The sequence below is a fragment of the Pinus tabuliformis genome, chromosome Q (assembly GCF_031772625.1).
Source record: "Pinus tabuliformis cultivar Carrire ecotype Pingquan chromosome Q, CPIR1, whole genome shotgun sequence".
In the NCBI taxonomy this organism is placed as follows: Eukaryota; Viridiplantae; Streptophyta; class Pinopsida; order Pinales; family Pinaceae; genus Pinus; species Pinus tabuliformis.
The window spans coordinates 702,591,669-702,610,958 of NC_142296.1; the positions used below are offsets into that span (position 1 = coordinate 702,591,669).

General features: G+C 39.3%; 1 protein-coding gene and 1 pseudogene across 1 annotated transcript in view; one reads left to right on the plus strand and one right to left on the minus strand.

The window, feature by feature from the left end:
* Positions 1 to 6,027: 6,027 nt before the first annotated feature.
* Positions 6,028 to 7,546, plus strand: LOC149221493 (uncharacterized; annotated as a pseudogene).
* Positions 7,547 to 10,545: 2,999 nt separating this feature from the next.
* The window catches only part of LOC149221494 (transcription factor ABORTED MICROSPORES-like), a 106,053-nt gene continuing 97,308 nt past the window's right edge, over positions 10,546 to 19,290 (minus strand). The window contains exon 2 of the mRNA XM_089387392.1: positions 10,546 to 10,668. Within this exon, the coding sequence (XP_089243518.1) occupies positions 10,546 to 10,668 (123 nt within the window). The remainder of the gene's footprint in view (positions 10,669 to 19,290) is intronic.

Below are 19,290 nucleotides of genomic sequence, written 5' to 3' on the forward strand. Positions count from 1 at the left end.
GCAAGGGCAGAGTAGCAAGCTCCAATCCCCTTACCGGCTCCTTGACAACAATCCAAGGTTTACCGATAAGTGACCCCTGGCTCCTCGACAATGGTTAATCCGAGGTTTACCGTTTGTAATACGTACTGCCTGGCGTCGTTCCCAACGAGGGAGGAATGATCCCCTCACTGGTTCGGACACGAGCTCGTGCTTCTCCTTTAAGAGGAGCTTTCCAGAATGTAACTGAAACAATTGGATTTGTTCTACTCAAGATAGACTATCTGTTTGGTTTTGTAGTCTTGGAGAGTTAAGTACTCACCTACTCCAAGACCCTAGCCTAAGCTATGTTGGTGCTTCAGAGCCCTAGAAAAATAAAGATTACTAGATTGATTTTAATTTAAGCGTTACTTTTAAGGTTGTTTCTTAAGTCAAAAGGTGATGGAAGTGAAACCAGTGGTGTGTTGACTCGACTCGAAACCACTACAAAATGCACCTAGAATGATTTATCCACTACTTTACTTTTTCGATGAATTGCTTAACTAAAAAGTTGAGAGAATGCAATCTTTATAAAAGCAACTTCTTAATTGAAGACAATCAAAGAAACAATTCGTTTGTCTTTTCCAAGCATAAAAACATAACCTCTCTTTACATGCACGAAAAAACTCTTTTCTTCTTTCGAAAACAAAAAGCTACTTGAAACAAGACTTTTTAAGAAGATGTTTTTGTATTTTTCTTTTAATAAAACAAATAAATCTAATATAACCAAAAATCAATCTTAACAACTCTTAAAATCTATGAAAATGCACTCATAAGCAAACTAAGGGCAAATTTACTCTAAGCAATCTTAACGAGGCCAAAACTAACAATGATTATTTCTAAGGTGTTTTACTTGATCACAATCAAATCAAGGACTAGCTTATTGCAGAACCAAAAACTAGCCAAAACAAAACTCTAATCTTTTTGTTCTTTTTGTAAAATGGAAATCAATACTTTATAAACAAGCAATTCGAAATTTGACCCAAAACAACTCAAATGGCAAGTTGCTCACAAAAGGAGACTTTACGACAGGCCCGACTTCTAAGAAGGTTGACTAACCAGAGAGATCTAAGGCTGGACAACTTTCTACTATCAAAGTCACTACAAAGCCTTTCCAAAAATCAAACCCTAGGTCTAAACTTCGTTGAAAACCACTAAAACACTCAAAGCTCACAAAACTAGTTCAGGTGAAAATTCTTGACAGGGTACTAAAGGATCTGGGCAGAAAACACTAAGGAAAAACAAAATCTAAAAGCAATTTAAAGCAAAAATGGAATTTTCTTAAAGTTTACAGGAAGACGCAGGCAACCCGTTGTCACAGGTGCGGCCCCGCTCTGTGCAGACGGCAACAGCGCGTCCAAAGACGCACTGTGCAGTACTAAGAGGGTGCGTCCTTCTGGAAAAATGAAGAAAAACCAAATCTAACTAAATCTAAAGCTAAGCCACCCAAATACTAATTCTCACAGTCAAAAACCAGAAAATAAAAATGATTTTCTCAAAGCAAAGTTCATATAAAGGAAAAGACTCTCTCATTAATGGATTCCCCAGCGGAGTCGCCAATTTGTCACACGGAATCTGTCAAGGGTGCGGACACGACTGACCTTCCTAGAAGTCTAAGACATTCTAATGACAAACAAGACAAAATGGAGTGATCTTTCTCTAAATACACCTTTTACAACATGAAAACTACAAGTGTTTAGGCTTACCTTATTCCAAAACGCTGTTGTTGAAGTCCGTTCTTGACGATCCGGATGAGCTCCTCCTTCAAGTCAATTCCTGCAACCACAAACAATCAAACAATTACCAAGCACTTGCATTTCATATAATAAAACATATATTCAACATGCAGACCAAGGAACACATGAAATAACTCATTAACACAAGCTATTGAGAAAAATAAACCAGTTTGTATTAATAACGAAACAAAGAAACTCTTACAACCTGGCCTTGGTGTTGTGCAAGTTCCTCCCAGGGTCCATCAAGGGTTTTCCTCTACTTTGACAAAGCTCACCCTCTCCCAAGTAGAATCAAGTGAAGACAATCTCTCCTCACAAAGGCTCTAATGGAAGACCTAAATCCTGCAGCATTTACCCAAAGAAAATGTATAGCTCCAACCTCTTCTCCTTCTGGCTCAATGCCTTTATTTATAGTGCTGTAAAGAGGTTATTCAGGTCCACTATCAATGGGATCATCCCCCTCTTTGGGTGGGATAGCTCCCTTATTGATGGGATAAGTTCCCCCTTAATAGAGATACATGAACCAACTGGAGGCGCATCCATTTCATCAAACCGACCTCTAGAATGTTCTAGAAGTAACCACAAGTAACTTTTTCAAGATAAAACTCGCGCATTTTGCCTTTTACAGAGGGACGCACCTGTCCCTTAACATACAGAGCGTCCATGGACGCAGATTTTGTGAACATGGTCAGCGTCCCCGCAGGTAAGGCTAGAGAGAACCTGCGACCCCAGAGATAAACATAGTTTTTACAAGACTTTCTCTCTTCTTTGAGTTTGAGATGGATAACAGAGGCATGAGACTTGCCTAAGAGGGTAGCATGACTGTTGATTTGAGCCATACTAACTGTAAGTAGTCAAGGTGACATTTTTTAGTGTAACACTCCTCCTCATCTTTGGTCTAACATCATTTCTTTCCACTACCTCTAGTGTGTCTGTCAAATCCAGGATAATATCAGACAATGCTCTAATAACCTGTGACTTCTCCATGATTTTTGTCTCTACTGAAGACAACCTCTCATAAATTTCTTCATCTCACTTGATGTCCTCCACATTCATCGCTGTCAATTTACACCCAGTTGACATAGCTGCCACGGTTGGTACCCCCAAAGTTTCATCATCCCGTTTGTCATAAATGTACAACTTCTTCATATGTGACACCATCATAGCCTCATACTGCTTTAAAAATTCCATACCCAATACAACCTCATAGTCATCCATTCACACAATTGTGAAGTCGATCTTCCTAAACCACTCATCAATGTTCACATCCACATTCTCTGCCATGTCGATGACTTTATCTAGTGGAGAGTTCACTGCTTTAAGATGAGGTTGGGTTGGTGAGAAATTCAACCCAAATTTCCTCGCAGCTTCCTCCCAGATGAAGTTATGAGTCACATCACTGTCCACCATTGTGAGTAAAGTGCCTTACCCAACCTTCATGTTAACATATTCCAACTTGTTCCTCTTCAGATCCCGCCTTGGGACAACTTTCGTAGATACTGCAGTGCCCAAAATCTGCATCACCCCAACTGTTGGATCTTCCTTATTCTTCTTCGCATCGGTTTGCGCTTCTTCATCCACCATTGGTCTAGAAGGACAATTCTTCACCATGTGGTTTTCTTCGCACAGCCAACATTTCAAAGGCCTCTTCATCTTCTACTTGTCATTCGATCTTGAATGCTCCTCCTTTGTAGTTTTCTCCTTTGGTTTATCATACTTCTTCTTTCTCTCTTCGGTCCCTTCATCATAATGTTCTACTAGTTGATCAACTGCAACAAATGCTTCTTTTAGAGTTTTTATCTTTTGCCTCTTCACCTCATTGCATGCCCAAGTTTTCAATCCTATGATGAAATTGAACACCTTGTATTTCTCTGCCATGTCAGGTAGTTCCAAGATCGTACTTGAGAATTCCCATTGATATGCCTATAGACTCCCTATTTGCTTAATGTATCTAATATTCGTCCTTGCATCCCAAGTCTCATCTTGTGGGCTAAAATGAGTCTGCAACGCCTTCTTCATATCATCCCAAGTAGAGATGGCATCAACATCACCATTGGAAATATGATCTAACTTCCATCTCCACCACATATTAGCATCCTTACCAAGGAATTGAACAACTATTTTGACCTTGGCTTCATCATCAGGTATCCCCAAGTGCTTCAAGTATTGCTCCATATCCCATAAGAAATTTCCAAGTGCTTTGGAACTCCTCAACCCATCATAATAATCAGGTTCCTTGACTTTCACATGAACAGTCCCTCCAATTGGTCCTTGCCCAATGACTTTCTTCAAAACAACTATTTCATTCCAAGCATCGTCAAGATATTTCTGCAACTTCAAGATTTCATCCAAACCTTGGTCTCTTGTAGCCCTAATGTTCTTGACTTCCTTCAGTATACTCGCACAGAATCTTGAGGTTCTCATGTGCCTCCTCCAACTTCGTGAACTTATCACGAAATTCATCATTCTTGTCTTCCAATGAAGCTACCTTCGAAGCAAACTCCTCCATAAGGTCCAATACCCTATCCATAAAAATTGTTCTGGCATCCTACTAGATTCACCTATCACCTGAGGTTCTTGCACTTGGTTTGCCATCAGTTTTTATTGTGATCTTGTTAAGACCATACACCAATTCGTCCAACTTTGACCCTGTAACCTGTCCCTGTCAAACATCTTCAACTTCAATCAAAGCCCTGCAGAAAGTGGGCTCTGATACTAACTGTCACGCTGCTATGCCGGTGGTAGTCTTTCAACCAATCATAGGCGGGTGCGGTACCGCCATACTTTTTCTTTTCACCAATACTCAAATGTACAGACTACGCCTAACCAAACACTTAGCCAAATTTTACTTCAAGTGTTATAATGCAGCGGAGATAAACTTCAATTAATCTTCATCAAATATAAATGCACAATGGATAAAACATTCACTACATCATCTTAATGGGAGGGGAAACTCCCATAAACTAAAGTTTGCCTAATATCAATATAACTACAAGTTCTGTAATTCAATTGTACATAAAATTACACAAGTTTCGCGTTGCCAACAACCAAGGCCAACACTCCACCACTTCACAATCGTCCCTTGGCATGCCCAACCAAGTTCTGTACTAACTGTACCTTTTCCTTGACCTTCACACACCCTCAACCTTTCACTAGAAGCTCACCCATAGCTTCAACCAATTACGCACATTGTTGTTCCCGTCGTGTAGTGTTTCATGTCATGTCACTACCCAACACACTGCACACCTGCTACCCGAACCAGCTGCACACTCCACCCGGTGCCCTCGTGTCATTCACTAGTCTACCAGCACCTTCGTGCTATTTGCATCAACCCGTGTCGCCCTAGGGTCGGGTCGCACTTATGTGCAGACCCACGCAGGTCTTGGCCCACCCGATACCAACACTCAGCGCTCTAACGCAGGTCTACCTGCATGTCAATGCCGTTGTGTTTTCTACGTGCAGTGACCTGTAACCAGTCCACCCATCACACAAATCTTGCCCTGCTTGCACCTGATGTGCAGTGCAGTCTACCTGTCGGACATGGTCCTTCTACACTTTGCCGAAACCTAGAAACCCCAAACTTCTTCCTAGCAAACAAAGCCCTGTGTCCATGCACTCCACCTATTGCTTTCGGCTCCCTCATTTGTCTTTTGCGTTTCTTCTCCAAGTTTGATGTTTTCTCCTTGCCTTTAACGTCATCTTCCAATGCCTATATATATGCGTTCTTACCCATGCTAACCTTAAGGGTCACGACCCTTCAATGGTCAGCCCATCCAAAGTCATGTCAGCTTGCACATATAATTCATACGTCGACCTTCCATATAAAAATCACATCGCTCTCCATCATATGGTCGCTTGGTCAACCCATGCCAACACTCGCCCACCTCATCAATTTGCTACCTTCCACCACCGCACTTTCCCTGGGTCGCTCGGGTCGACCACCCGCTTACTCGACTCACCCAACCGCATATCGCATGACTCGCCCTACGCCCACACGTCTCGCCCATCCGCTCTATGCTTGCGCCCGCCCGCTATAGGTGTGTGCCCGCTTGGCGCCTTGGACCGACACACTCACTAGACACGTTCATCAAGTCGCACATCCACCCAAGTTGGCTAGTATGGGCACCTATCGCACATGGGCGTGCCCACTACAACTCGGTCACTTTTAATTAAATGTCGCCCCGTGTTGTCACACTTTCCCCGAGTTGGTCAATACGGGTGCTCGTCGCACATGAGCGTGCCCGCCTCAACTCGGGGACCTAAAACTAGTTCTACCATGGTACCGACCTCTTCCCCAGCTGCAAAATACCATGTGAGGAATTTCAAACAAATTCTTGACCATTACACCTTTGTCCCAAGAGTTATTAGACCTTTCAATGGAGGTATCTCATCAATTCCTACCACTGGGGTGGACCTTCCACCAAATCTCTGATATTTATATATACTGGAAATGAAGGTTTCATTGAATGGTTTACAGAAAGCATAGGCTTCATGTTCGACTTTGCACAACAGTTTAATGCCCTGCTTGTTTTTATTGAGGTATATGGGATCTATTTGTTATGACCTAAACTTTTGGAGGCTTCTTGATTTGAAAATATAAGCATGGGAATTTGGAAATTTTGATTCTCTGTAATTTTTCTCATATGGTTTTATAATTTTTATTTCCAACATCACATTGATGATCATTTAATTCCATTTTGAATCCAAAAAGTTGCCTACATCAATTCGAATACCCACAGGTTTCGATGTTCCCCATAGGCTTTGGCCAATTTTGCCACATTGATTACAGATCTTGAGAAAAGTTTGTCAGCAGAGTATTCACATGTAGTTGTATTTGGAGGGGAGTAAGTTGAAATATTTTGTTGAATTGTGATCCTAATGTTTATACCTTCAAGTAATAATGATGTAATAACATTTACAGAAGGAAATTTAATGAAGAATGAAACTTGTATGTAATTTGCAGTGTTAGCTGCTTGGTTTCGATTGAAATACCCACACATTACAATTGGTGCAGTCTCGTCGTCGACACCAATTTTGTATTTCGATAACATCACATCTCCAGAGAGTTTCGACAACACTGTTTCTTCAAGACTTCAAGGTATAAATTTCTTGATTATGAAAAAGTTGCACTTTTGAGTGGATCTTTTAATCTTTTTTAGTTTTTGTGTTACACACATTCTCAATTTTGCATGGTGGAGTGAAAGTGAAAATTGCTTCAAAGTGATCAAAGGTTCCTGGAATGTTATAGATAACTTGACATGCTCCTCACAGCCTAAAATCTCTGAGAATTGTGCTCAAATTTGTAGGTAACAACATTGACTTTATATCAAATTCATGCCATAGTTCCATGTATCACAATACATATGACTAGTAGGACGATGAAATTACATGTAGTATGGTGTATGTTTTAACATAAGAGACCTTCATTGTTACAGATCAAATAACCATAATGATACTATTGAGAATGTAGGTGGGTGGTTCTATGATGCTTACTGCGCCAAAGCCATGAAAGATTATCCATTTCAAGCCAACTTTGTTCAGCATTTACCAGAATATCCTGTGAAGCAAGTAAATGAAGCACCCATTTTACATAAACACTGTATTCGTTTTTTTAAAGAAGTTTTCATGAATTTGAACTATGTAGAATTTGATTATTTGAGAGTTATTGAAATCACTAAATCCATTTATGTAATAAAAAAAAAAATTAAACAAACATTATCTCATCAAAATTTATTTTTTCCAATTCCAACTAAAACTTAAACAACAACTTTGTTAATTTGTATTAACAGAATTAAGAAACAAAGTATGTTTGATTATAATTGATTTATATTGTTTTGTTGTTCCTTGTAATAATAGACCTGCAAGGCTATAGATAATCCCTCTGGTGATATAGACCTCTTAAACTAATTATACGGTGCGGTAAATGTTTATTATAATTACACTAGGGGCAATCGTTGTTTTAACCTTGTGTTGATTGTGCATTTTGGGATCCTATAGTTATGGGCGACATCAAATAATTGACCTGGCCCATTTCTCACTGACCCTTGAATATTCTAGGGATCAACAACTTAGGGGTAATGCTCATGGAGATGATGGCTGCCAATTTTAGGTTGAATATTGTTAAGGGGTTATTATTATTTCTTTTGAAAAATTCTTACAATACCATAATCACCACATGGTATGGAATGAATTAAATGTCTAACAATGAATATGGGATTTAGTTTTTTATAAAAAATTGTTGGCATGGTGGTGAATTGGTAATTTGTTAAAGTATATGCAATGCTAAGTCAATTAATTAAATATATCAATAACTTATGACTGAAACCATAAATTCCAAATCCCAATGAACCCACATAAAAATCTCTATCCAAAAATCCTAAACCCTACTAAGAAGCTCATAGGAAATCTCTATCCCAAGTTTCACTTACTATTAGAAATTAGTTACATAACATAATAGAAACCTGGATTAAAGCATTGCAAGCAAATTCAATCCATTATTTTCCCTAATGTTTAACCTACTCAAAAAATATTCTCAAATCCTACTCATATGAGTGAGGTCATTTTTTTTTTCACTTCACTCATGTCCATCCATTTCTAGAATATTTCCAAAATCGAGAATCTTATCCATGCTTTACCCCCAAACAATCAACTTGTGCGCATTCAGTGATTAATTATATCAAAAGTTCAAGTCATTCATTTCTTTTCAAGATAGGATTTATCAATTTCCGTTTAATGTTTCCTTACATTTCCAAACCATTATATTATAGGTTTTTCCATAAATGGTTATTCCCATGGCTGATGACCCAGAGACCTGTATATTTCTTATTCGACCTTCTGTTAGAAAGACAAAGCAGGAAAGACACAAAATTTCGCACACACACAATAACAAGAGTTGCGAATCTTCTATTGATCAACAAAACTTGATTTGACTTCATTACAATGAACCCAGTGAAGGGTATTTAAAATTTTTCATCTAATGACTCGACCAAAATAACTTAGCATGCACACACACTCTAAGTTAGACTTTACCCAAAATATGACTTAACTAGAACTCACTCAACTTGACTCAGTTAATTGACTCTCCAAATTTAGCCAACTCTTGCATGCGAGAGTAATTACAATTTCCAGAACTCCCCCCTAATTATGACTGTATGACTCAACATAACTCAAACATGACTCAACATGATTCAACTATGCCTACTAGGCTTACAATAGAAATTGACTCAATCACTCAAACATACATGTTGGTCTATGTCTCAGCTAGGCTTACAATGAATCAAAACTTTTACAATTTTGCATTTTCTTTTTCATTTTTTCCATATTTTATATCTTCGAAATTGCTTCATTCTCTGTTGCGCGTTGTTGCTATAGGCTCCATATTTCTTTACTTGTTGCTACTACAATTTTTCTTTGACTTGTCTTGAATTTGATTTGAGTCGGTCTTCTACAACTTCCTCTTCAAAATTCGTTCAACCATGGATTTCTACCACAACATATCATCTTCAAACTATCTTCTTTGCTTTGCTTCTTCTGCTTCATATTCCTAACTTTCTTTTTGCCATATTTCTTGATACTAGAATCTTCTCTTTTCTTGACTTCATTGATAAAAATGGTTTTAATGCATTCTTCCTTGTTTTCAGAAACTTCCATGTCCTTCTCTTCACTTTCATAATCAGGCACTACTGCTTTTTTCTGTAATATGCACACTCAAGATCATTATTCACCATTTAATTAAATTCTTTTATTCCAACTAGTGATTTAAGACTCTCATCAATTTGTTCAATTGGCTTCTCAATCGATTCTTCATTGATCTTCAAATTTGCATCAAACTTATTAGCAACTTTGTTTCGACTTCTGCTCCCATGTTATTCTAAACACCTGCATATTAAAAACAATGTTAAAAACATCTTTATTATATTCTTTAGTGAGAGCTTCCCACTCTACTCTTCCTTCTCTGCCTTTTTTTTTTTTTTTTGGTCTCTATCATTACATCATAATTTTCATTTTCTACCCTTTTACCAACCTTTGTTGCTGCAAATATGTTGTCTTCCACTTGGATTCCATACACAAATGAGTTTCTCTCACCAAATAACAATGTATCAATATGTTCTTTTTGTTGCATAATGTGCAACTAGTAATCACGAGTTAAATTATCTTCATCAAATTTAACATCAACATTTCCAATTGTTGGATCCACCAAACCATTTGATACTGTATTGATAGCTTTATCTATTCCAAACTCAGTTGTTGCTTGTTGACACACTACTTCATGAGAAATTCCAACTTCTTTATAACTTACTGCTACAATGGCAGCTTCAACCTTCAATTCTTCAACAAACATGGCACTTACAATATTGCCACAATCAATCCTTGTTTCACAAATTTCTTTACCATAATGTTCATCTACAATATGGTGGGTTATCCGAGCATGCATTTGTTCATTGACAATTCCAAACCCATCAACTATCGCTGGATTCACCAATTCACATCTCACTTTGCGGTCATCATCCACATGTATTTTGTCATAATGGGATGTACCATCATCTGCACAATCCACGTTACAGTGGATTCCTTGAGCATTTATATGATGTTGCTCTGAGTCACACATAGTGGCTTCAGCTTCTCTCTCTGCAATCTTTGTTACATCTTCTTCATCCATATGCATGTCTGCATAATGGCTTTTAATTTTATGGTCTTGATGACCATGATCCACTTTTGAGTGAGATTCTCCAAGCTTTGTTGTCTAGTCAAAGTTTTTCTCTTCTACTCTCAGATCTACAACCGACTCAATAGACTATAACACATCTTGTTGTTGCATGTTACTCCCCGTTGGACCAAATTCTTCTTCCAAGATCTTCCATGCTTCTTTGGAAGTTGCAGCTTTTGCTACTTTGCACAAACACTTCTTACCCAATGTCTGTTTTATAAAATTCAGTGCTAAAGCATCACATACTTCATCATATGGGTTATTAGACTTGTACTCAATTAACTCTTTAGATTGAAGAAAAGTTAGAATCTTGATAACCCAATGATCAAAATATTTAAGAGTAAACATAGGAGGTGGTAGCAGATCAAAGCTACATCAATCACCCTCAATTTCTTCTTTATCTTCTTCTAGACTTCTCAGTTCCTCGTCTGTGGCCTGAACCTCTCTAAACATGGAAACGATCTTTGCCTCTTCTTTTCGATTCCTTTCTTAACCTTCTTTATGATTCAAGTGTTGTCCTTGATGGCAACTCACTCAGAGGTATGATACAAGTGTTGTCCTTGATGGAAACTCAGATCATAGTGCCGCAGGTCAAGAGAGAGGTATACGCAGGTTGACCGTGATCAAAGTGCGTATACACGCGGGTTAGCGGAGAAAAAGGCTTGTACACGTACACACGCAGGTTCACAGAAGGAAAGGCGTGTACATGTCGGAAACCATGGTTTTGGTCCATGGTATTTGGTCCATGGTATTTGGTCCGAAGTGTCGACCCCTGGTATTTGGTCCATGGTATTTGGTCTGAAGTGTCGACCCCTGGTATTGGGTCCAAGGTATTGGTTCTACATGGTTTTGGACCATGGTATTGAGATAAGCCTAAACCTATATAAGGAGAAGATCATTAGGCCAGAGGAGTAATTCTGCAAGTGACGAAGATCTGATGAAGTGTGAGATCCAGATGCTGGTTATGGGTTGGTGATGCCTTGATTGATCTGAACCAAGGATGCACTCATGTGGAGGAGGATGAACGATGGATCGGGATCTTAAGGCTTGGAATGTTTATCATTATATGGTTTGATTATGGATAGACTAAATCTATTGACGCATGTTTTATTGTATGAAGTTATGATCTGGGTATAACTGATGTCAGGAATAGTTGCAAAGTTATGAGTAAATATTTGCAGATCTGTACGCGGGTTGGCTTTGGTAAAAGCATGTATGTACGCCGGTTTGGTTCATCGTAGTAGCGTATACATTATGAGATATGACCTGGTTATTGTTGCAGAGTTCTGTTGTTTGTTCTGTGTTCTAGTGACTGTGTTGTTGACAGGGTTTTAGTGTTTCAGTATTGGGTGATTCAGAGATTGGTGATTCAGATTATGATGTTGTGCTTCAGGAGTATCCAGTATGAAAATGTATGAAACGTGGTCCCTAGATGATCGTAGGCCAGTGCCTACGTACTGGTAAACATATTGGCCAGTACAAGAGCCAGGGGGTTGTAGCTCCCTTTCAGTAGCAGCTGGAAAACGAGTGAAGGTTGGAGCCTTCAGTAGGCCGGCGCCTACATACTAGTAAATGGATCGGCTAGTACAAGAGCTAAGAATGTTGTAGCCTTCTGCAGGTAGAAGCCTGCGTACTGGTATAAGACTGCACCAGTACTATTGTAAAAAGAAGTTTCTTATTAAAGGAAGATAGAGACAAATTGCAGCAAGTGGTTTTCACCCACATTGGGTTTCCACCTTATATCATGGTGTTCATATGTGCTTATTGTGTGTGATGATCAGTTCTGTTTTACTGCACCTATTTACTATTCATATGGTTAATAATGTTCTGATGCATTCACTGAAGATGAACTAATTGAATCATAAGTTTACTGGATGTACGCTAGTTGCATTTAACACAATTGCGTATATACGCGGATATCCTTAACTGAAGTAGCCTATATGAATCTGAGTATAAAAATGAAAAAGTATATGATGTGCTAATACTGATTCACCCCCCCCCCCTCTCAGTATTATTTCCAACAATTGGTATCAGAGCAGGTCCTTTGTTAAAAGCTTAATCGCTTAAAGGAGATCCATAGAACAATGGGAAAGAAAGCGCGACAAAAGAAGAAGACAGATCAAAGGAACAATGACAGTCTGCCATTGAGTGGAAACAAGTATTCAGATCCTGAATCACCTCAGATTGAAGATGGACAAGCAAATGAAGCATTAGATAGAGTCATAGATCAACAAGATCTACCTAGCAAAAGGGAGAGTGCCCTCAAAGAAGAAATTATCAGCTTAAAAGCTCAAATGGAATGTGCCTTCAGAGTTCGTCAAATGTTGCAGGAGCTGAATGAAGAACAAGAAAAGGAGATTCTCAAACTAAGGCAACAAATGGAAGAAGGAAGAAAGTCTGAGGAAACTTTGAAGAAGCAATGTCTGGAAAAGGAAGAACAACATCAGGTTGAGGTAAATATCTTGAAAGGTAAATTAGAAGAAAAAGATAAGCTATTACGATTTCAAGATAGTACTAAGATCTTGGATGATATTCTTAGTAGTCAAAGGTCTCCTGCTATCAAAACTGGTCTTGGTTTTCATGAATCTATTGAAGGTGAATCTAGTTCACAAAGTAAGACAAGGAACTCTAATGCAAAATCTGAAATGCTCAACAAGGAGATGAGAGGACAATCCCATCAGCGACCAAGGAAAGAAATTCCTGAAAGAAAATCTTTTGCTCCTAACTGTGGAAGTAATAGACAATTATTTCCTTCGATGAATAATGTTGAATGTTATGTATGTCATAATCGTGGACATGTTGCAGCCAGATGCAGAAATAGAATGGTTCAAGGCCATCACACAAAAAGATCATCACGTTCCAAGTACTTCAAGGGATACTATTTTTTTTGCAATATGTTTGGTCACAAAGCTGTTGATTGCTACAGAAGGAATATGAAACATGTAAGATGTTATGCATGTAACAAGCTTGGACACATAGCAAAGGAATGCAGAAGAATATTTTGGACACCATACCAAAAGGAGAAAAATTCATCACAGTTGAAGATATGGAGGAAAAAGAAGTACAACCAGAAAAAGGTGGCATAGTAGAGTACACAGACATGACAAACTCAGAAGAAGCTGAAAATGTGGAACCTTTGTGTTCTAAATCTCATACACCTGTTTCATGAAGACACGTCGCGTATATACGCGAGTTAGATGCTACACAGTCGCATATATGATGTTCTGAACAAAAGCAGCAGTACGAAAGTCTGATATGGTTCAATCAATGTTTGATGATGGCATGGCAGAAGCTCAGGGGGAGCATATACTTAAATAAAGGCATTGTTGGCATTTTGATGAGAAGTTTTTGGTGATGAGGCTTATGTAGCTAAATAATACATCTTGCTACTTATTGTTGGTTGGTCAAAAGAATGGTATTGCAGGTTACAGGTCTGGATGCTAATGACGGATGCTCAAAATACAGATCATATGGTGTATGATAGTTGCTGATAACTATCACCGGTGTGTTTAGGTCCTTGGTCTTTGTGAGTCATATGATGTATTATGTTACCCCACTATGCATGGGATGAATGATGTAATTTGAGTCATGTATATCCCCACTTGGTTGGGTGGATGAGTCAAAATGGTGTATTCCCACTTGATTGGGAGACTGATGTATGTATAGAGTCATGTTATGCTTTTGCAGACCTTGCATGTGCTCAGGGGGAGCATGGACAGATTGGAACATCTTGGCATGTACAAAGGGGGAGCTCGATCAGAGATTTCAGTAGGTACTCAGGGGGAGTATGGACAACAGATGGAGATCAAATAAGAGAATATCTTGGTCTGCCCTTTGCCCTTGATGTCAAAGGGGGAGAGTGACTTGGTATGGTTATTGCCATCAAGTCCAAAGGGGGAGATTGTTGGCATTATGATTCAAGTGTTGTCCTTGATGGCAACTCGCTCAGAGGTATGATACAAGTGTTGTCCTTGATGGCAACTCAGATCATAGTGCAGCAGGTCAAGAGAGAGGTATACGCAGGTTGACCGTGATGAAAGTGCGTATACACGTGGGTTAGCGGAGCAAAAGGCGCGTACACGTACACACGCAGGTTCACAGAAGGAAAGGCGCGTACATGTCGGAAACCATGGTTTTCGTCCCTGGTATTTGGTCCATGGTATTTGGTTCGAAGTGTTGACCCTTGGTATTGGGTCCAAGGTATTGGTTCTACATGGTTTTGGACCATGGTATTGAGATAAGCCTAAACCTATATAAGGAGAAGATCATTAGGCCAAGAGGAGAATGTCTGCAAGTGATGAAGATGTGATGAAGTGTGAGATCCAGATGCTGGTTATGGGTTGGTGATGCCTTGATTGATCTGAACCAAGGATGCACTCATGTGGAGGAGGATGAACGATGGATCGGGATCTTAAGGCTTGGAATGTTTATCATTATATGGTTTGATTATGGATAGACTAGATCTATTGATGCATGTTTTATTGTATGAAGTTATGATCTGGGTATGACTGATGTCAGGAACAGTTGCAAAGTTATGAGTAAATATTTGCAGATCTGTACGCGGGTTGGCTTTGGTAAAAGCATGTATGTACGCCGGTTTGGTTCATTGTAGTAGCGTATACATTATGAGATATGATCTAGTTATTGTTGCAGAGTTCTGTTGTCTGTTCTGTGTTCTGGTGACTGTGTTGTTGACAGGGTTTCAGTGTTTCGGTATTGGGTGATTCAGAGATTGGTGATTCAGATTATGATGTTGTGCTTCAGGGGTATCCAGTATGAAAATGTATGAAACGTGGTCCTTGGATGATCATAGGTTGGTGCCTACGAACTGGTAAACATATTGGCCAGTACAAGAGCCAGGGGGTTGTAGCTCCCTTCCAGTAGCAGCTGGAAAACAAGTGAAAGTTGGAGCCTTTAGTAGGCCGGCGCCTACGTACTAGTAAATGGATCGGCTAGTACAAGAGCTAAGAAGGTTGTAGCCTTCTGCAGGTAGAAGCCTGCGTACTGGTATAAGACTGCACCAATACTATTGTAAAAAGAAGTTTCTTATTAAAGGAAGATAGAGACAAATTGCAGCAGGTGGTTTTCACCCACATTGGGTTTCCACCTTATATCATGGTGTTCATATGTGCTTCTTGTGTGTGATGATCAGTTTTGTTTTACTGCACCTGTTTACTGTTCATATGGTTAATAATGTTCTGATGCATTCACTGAAGATGAACTAACTGAATCATAAGTTTACTGGATGTACGCTAGTTGCATTTAACGCAGTTGCGTATATACACGGATATCGTTAGCTGAAGTAGCGTATGTGAATGTGAGTATAAAAATGAAAAAGTATATGATGTGCTAATACTGATTCACCCCCCCTCTCAGTCTTATTTCCAACAATTGGTATCAGAGCAGGTCCTTTGTTAAAATCTTGATTGCTTGAAGGAGATCCGTAGAACAATGGGAAAGAAAGCACGACAAAAGGAGAAGACAACTCAAAGGAACAATGATAGTCTGCCGTTGAGTGGAAACAAGTATTCAGATCCTGAATCACCTCAGATTGAAGATGGACAAGCAAATGAAGCATCAGATAGAATCATAGATCAACAAGATCTACCTAGCAAAACGGAGAGTGCCCTCAAAGAAGAAATTATCAGCTTAAAAGCTCGGATGGAATGTGCCTTCAGAGTTCGTCAAATGCTGCAGGAGTTTAATGAAGAACAAGAAAAGGAGATTCTCAAACTAAGGCAACAAATGGAAGAAGGAAGAAAGTCTGAGGAAACTTTGAAGAAGAAATGTCTGGATAAGGAAGAACAACATCAGGTTGAGGTAAATATCTTGAAAGGTAAATTAGAAGAAAAAGATAAGCTATTACGATTTCAAGATAGTACTAAGATCTTGGATGATATTCTTAGTAGTCAAAGGTCTCCTGCTATCAAAACTGGTCTTGGTTTTCATGAATCTATTGAAGGTGAATCTAGTTCACAAAGTAAGACAAGGAACTCTAATGCAAAATCTGAAATGCTCAACAAGGAGATGAGAGGACAATCCCATCAGCAACCAAGGAAAGAAATTCCTCAAAGAAAATCTTTTGCTCCTAACTGTGGAAGTAATAGACGATTATTTCCTCCGATGAATAATGTTGAATGTTATGTATGTCATAATCATGGACATGTTGTAGCCAGATGCAAAAATAGAATGGTTCAAGACCATCACACAAAAAGATCATCACGTTCCAGGTACTTCAAGGGATATTGTTTCTCTTGCAATATGTTTGGTCACAAAGTTGTTGATTGCTACAGAAGGAATATGAAACATGTAAGATGTTATGCATGTAACAAGCTTGGACACATAGCAAAGGAATGCAGAAGAATATTTTGGACACCATACCAAAAGGAGAAAACTTCTTCACAGTTGAAGATATGGAGGAAAAGGGAAGTACAGCCAGAAAAAGGTGGCATAGGAGAGTACACAGACATGATAGACTCAGAAGAAGCTGAAAATGTGGAACCTCTATGTTCTAAATCTCATACACCTGTTTCATGAAGACAAGTTGCGTATATACGCGAGTTAGACGCTGCACAGTCGCGTATATGATGTTCTGAAGAAAAGTAGCAGTACAGAAGTCTGATATGGTTCAGTCAATGTTTGATGATGGCATGGCAGAAGCTCAGGGGGAGCAAATACTTAAATAAATGCATTGATGGCATTTTGATGAGAAGTCTTTGGTGATGATGGTTATGTAGCTAAATAATACATATTGCTACTTATTGTTTGTTGGTCAAAAGAATGGTATTGCAGGTTACAGGTCTGGATGCTAATGACAGATGCTCATAATACAGATCATATGGTGTATGATAGTTGCTGATAACTATCACGGGTGTGTTTAGGTCCTTGGTCTTTGTGAGTCATATGATGTATTGTGTTACCCCACTATGCATGGGATGAATGATGTAATTTGAGTCATGTATATCCCCACTTGGTTGGGTGGATGAGTCAAAATGGTGTATTCCCACTTGATTGGGAGACTGATGTATGTATAGAGTCATGTTATGCTTTTGCAGACCTTGCATGTGCTCAGGGGGAGCATGGACAGATTGGAACATCTTGGCATGTACAAAGGGGGAGCTCAATCAGAGATTTCAGCAGGTACTCAAGGGGAGTATGGACAGCAAATGGAGATCAAAGAAGAGAATATTTTGGTCCGCCCTTTGCCCTTGATGTCAAAGGGGGAGAGTGACTTGGTATGGTTGTTGCCATCAAGTCCAAAGGGTGAGATTGTTGGCATTATGATTCAAGTGTTGTCCTTGATGGCAACTCACTCAGAGGTATGATACAAGTGTTGTCCTTGATGGCAACTCAGATCACAGTGCAGCAGGTCAAGAGAGAGGTATACGCAGGTTGACCGTGATGAAAGTGCGTATACATGCGGGTTAGCGGAGCAAAAGGCGCGTACACATACACACGCAGGTTCACAAAAGGAAAGGCGCGTACATGTTGGAAACCATGGTTTTGGTCCATGGTATTTGGTCCATGGTATTTTGGTATTGGTCCATGGTATTTGGTCCGAAGTGTCAACCCCTGGTATTGGGTCCAAGGTATTGGTTCTACATGGTTTTGGACCATGGTATTGAGATAAGCCTAAACCTATATAAGGAGAAGATCATTAGGCCAAGAGGAGTAAGTATGCAAGTGATGAAGATCTGATGAAGTGTGAGATCCAGATGCTGGTTATGGGTTGGTGATGCCTTGATTGATCTGAATCAAGGATGCACTCATGTGGAGGAGGATGAACGATGGATCGGGATCTTAAGGCTTGGAATGTTTATCATTATATGGTTTGATTATGGATAGACTAGATATATTGACGCATGTTTTATTGTATGAAGTTATGATCTGGGTATGACTGATGTCAGGAATAGTTGCAAAGTTATGAGTAAATATTTGCAGATTTGTACGCGGGTTGGCTTTGGTAAAAGTGCGTATGTACGCCAGTTTGGTTCATCGTAGTAGTGCATACATTATGAGATATGACCTGGTTATTGTTGCAGATTTCTGTTGTCTGTTCTGTGTTCTGGTGACTGTGTTGTTAACAGGGTTTCAGTGTTTCAGTATTGGGTGATTCAGAGATTGGTGATTCATATTATGATGTGTTGCTTCAGGAGTATCCAGTATGAAAATGTATGAAACGTGGTCCCTGGATGATCGTAGGCCGGCACCTACGTATTGGTAAACATATTGGCCAGTACAAGAGCCAGGGGGTTGTAGCTCCCTTCCAGTAGCAGCTGGAAAACGAGTGAAGGTTGGAGCCTTCAGTAGGCCGGCGCCTACGTACTAGTAAATGGATCGGCTAGTACAAGAGCTAAGAAGGTTGTAGCCTTCTGCAGGTAGAAGCCTGTGTACTGGTATAAGACTGCACCAGTACTATTGTAAAAAGAAGTTTCTTATTAAAGGAAGATAGAGACAAATTGCAGTAGGTGGTTTTCACCCACATTGGGTTTCCACCTTATATCATGGTGTTCATATGTGCTTCTTGTGTGTGATGATCAGTTTTATTTTACTGCACCTATTTACTGTTCATATGGTTAATAATGTTCTGATGCATTCACTGAAGATGAACTAACGTCTGAATCATAAGTTTACTGGATGTATGCTAGTTGCATTTAACACAGTTGCGTATATACACGGATATCCTTAACTGAAGTAGCATATATGAATCTGAGTATAAAAATGAAAAAGTATATGATGTGCTAATACTGATTCACCCCCCCCGCCCCCCAGTATTATTTCCAACAAGCTACATCAATCACCCTCAATTTCTTCTTTATCTTCTTCTAGACT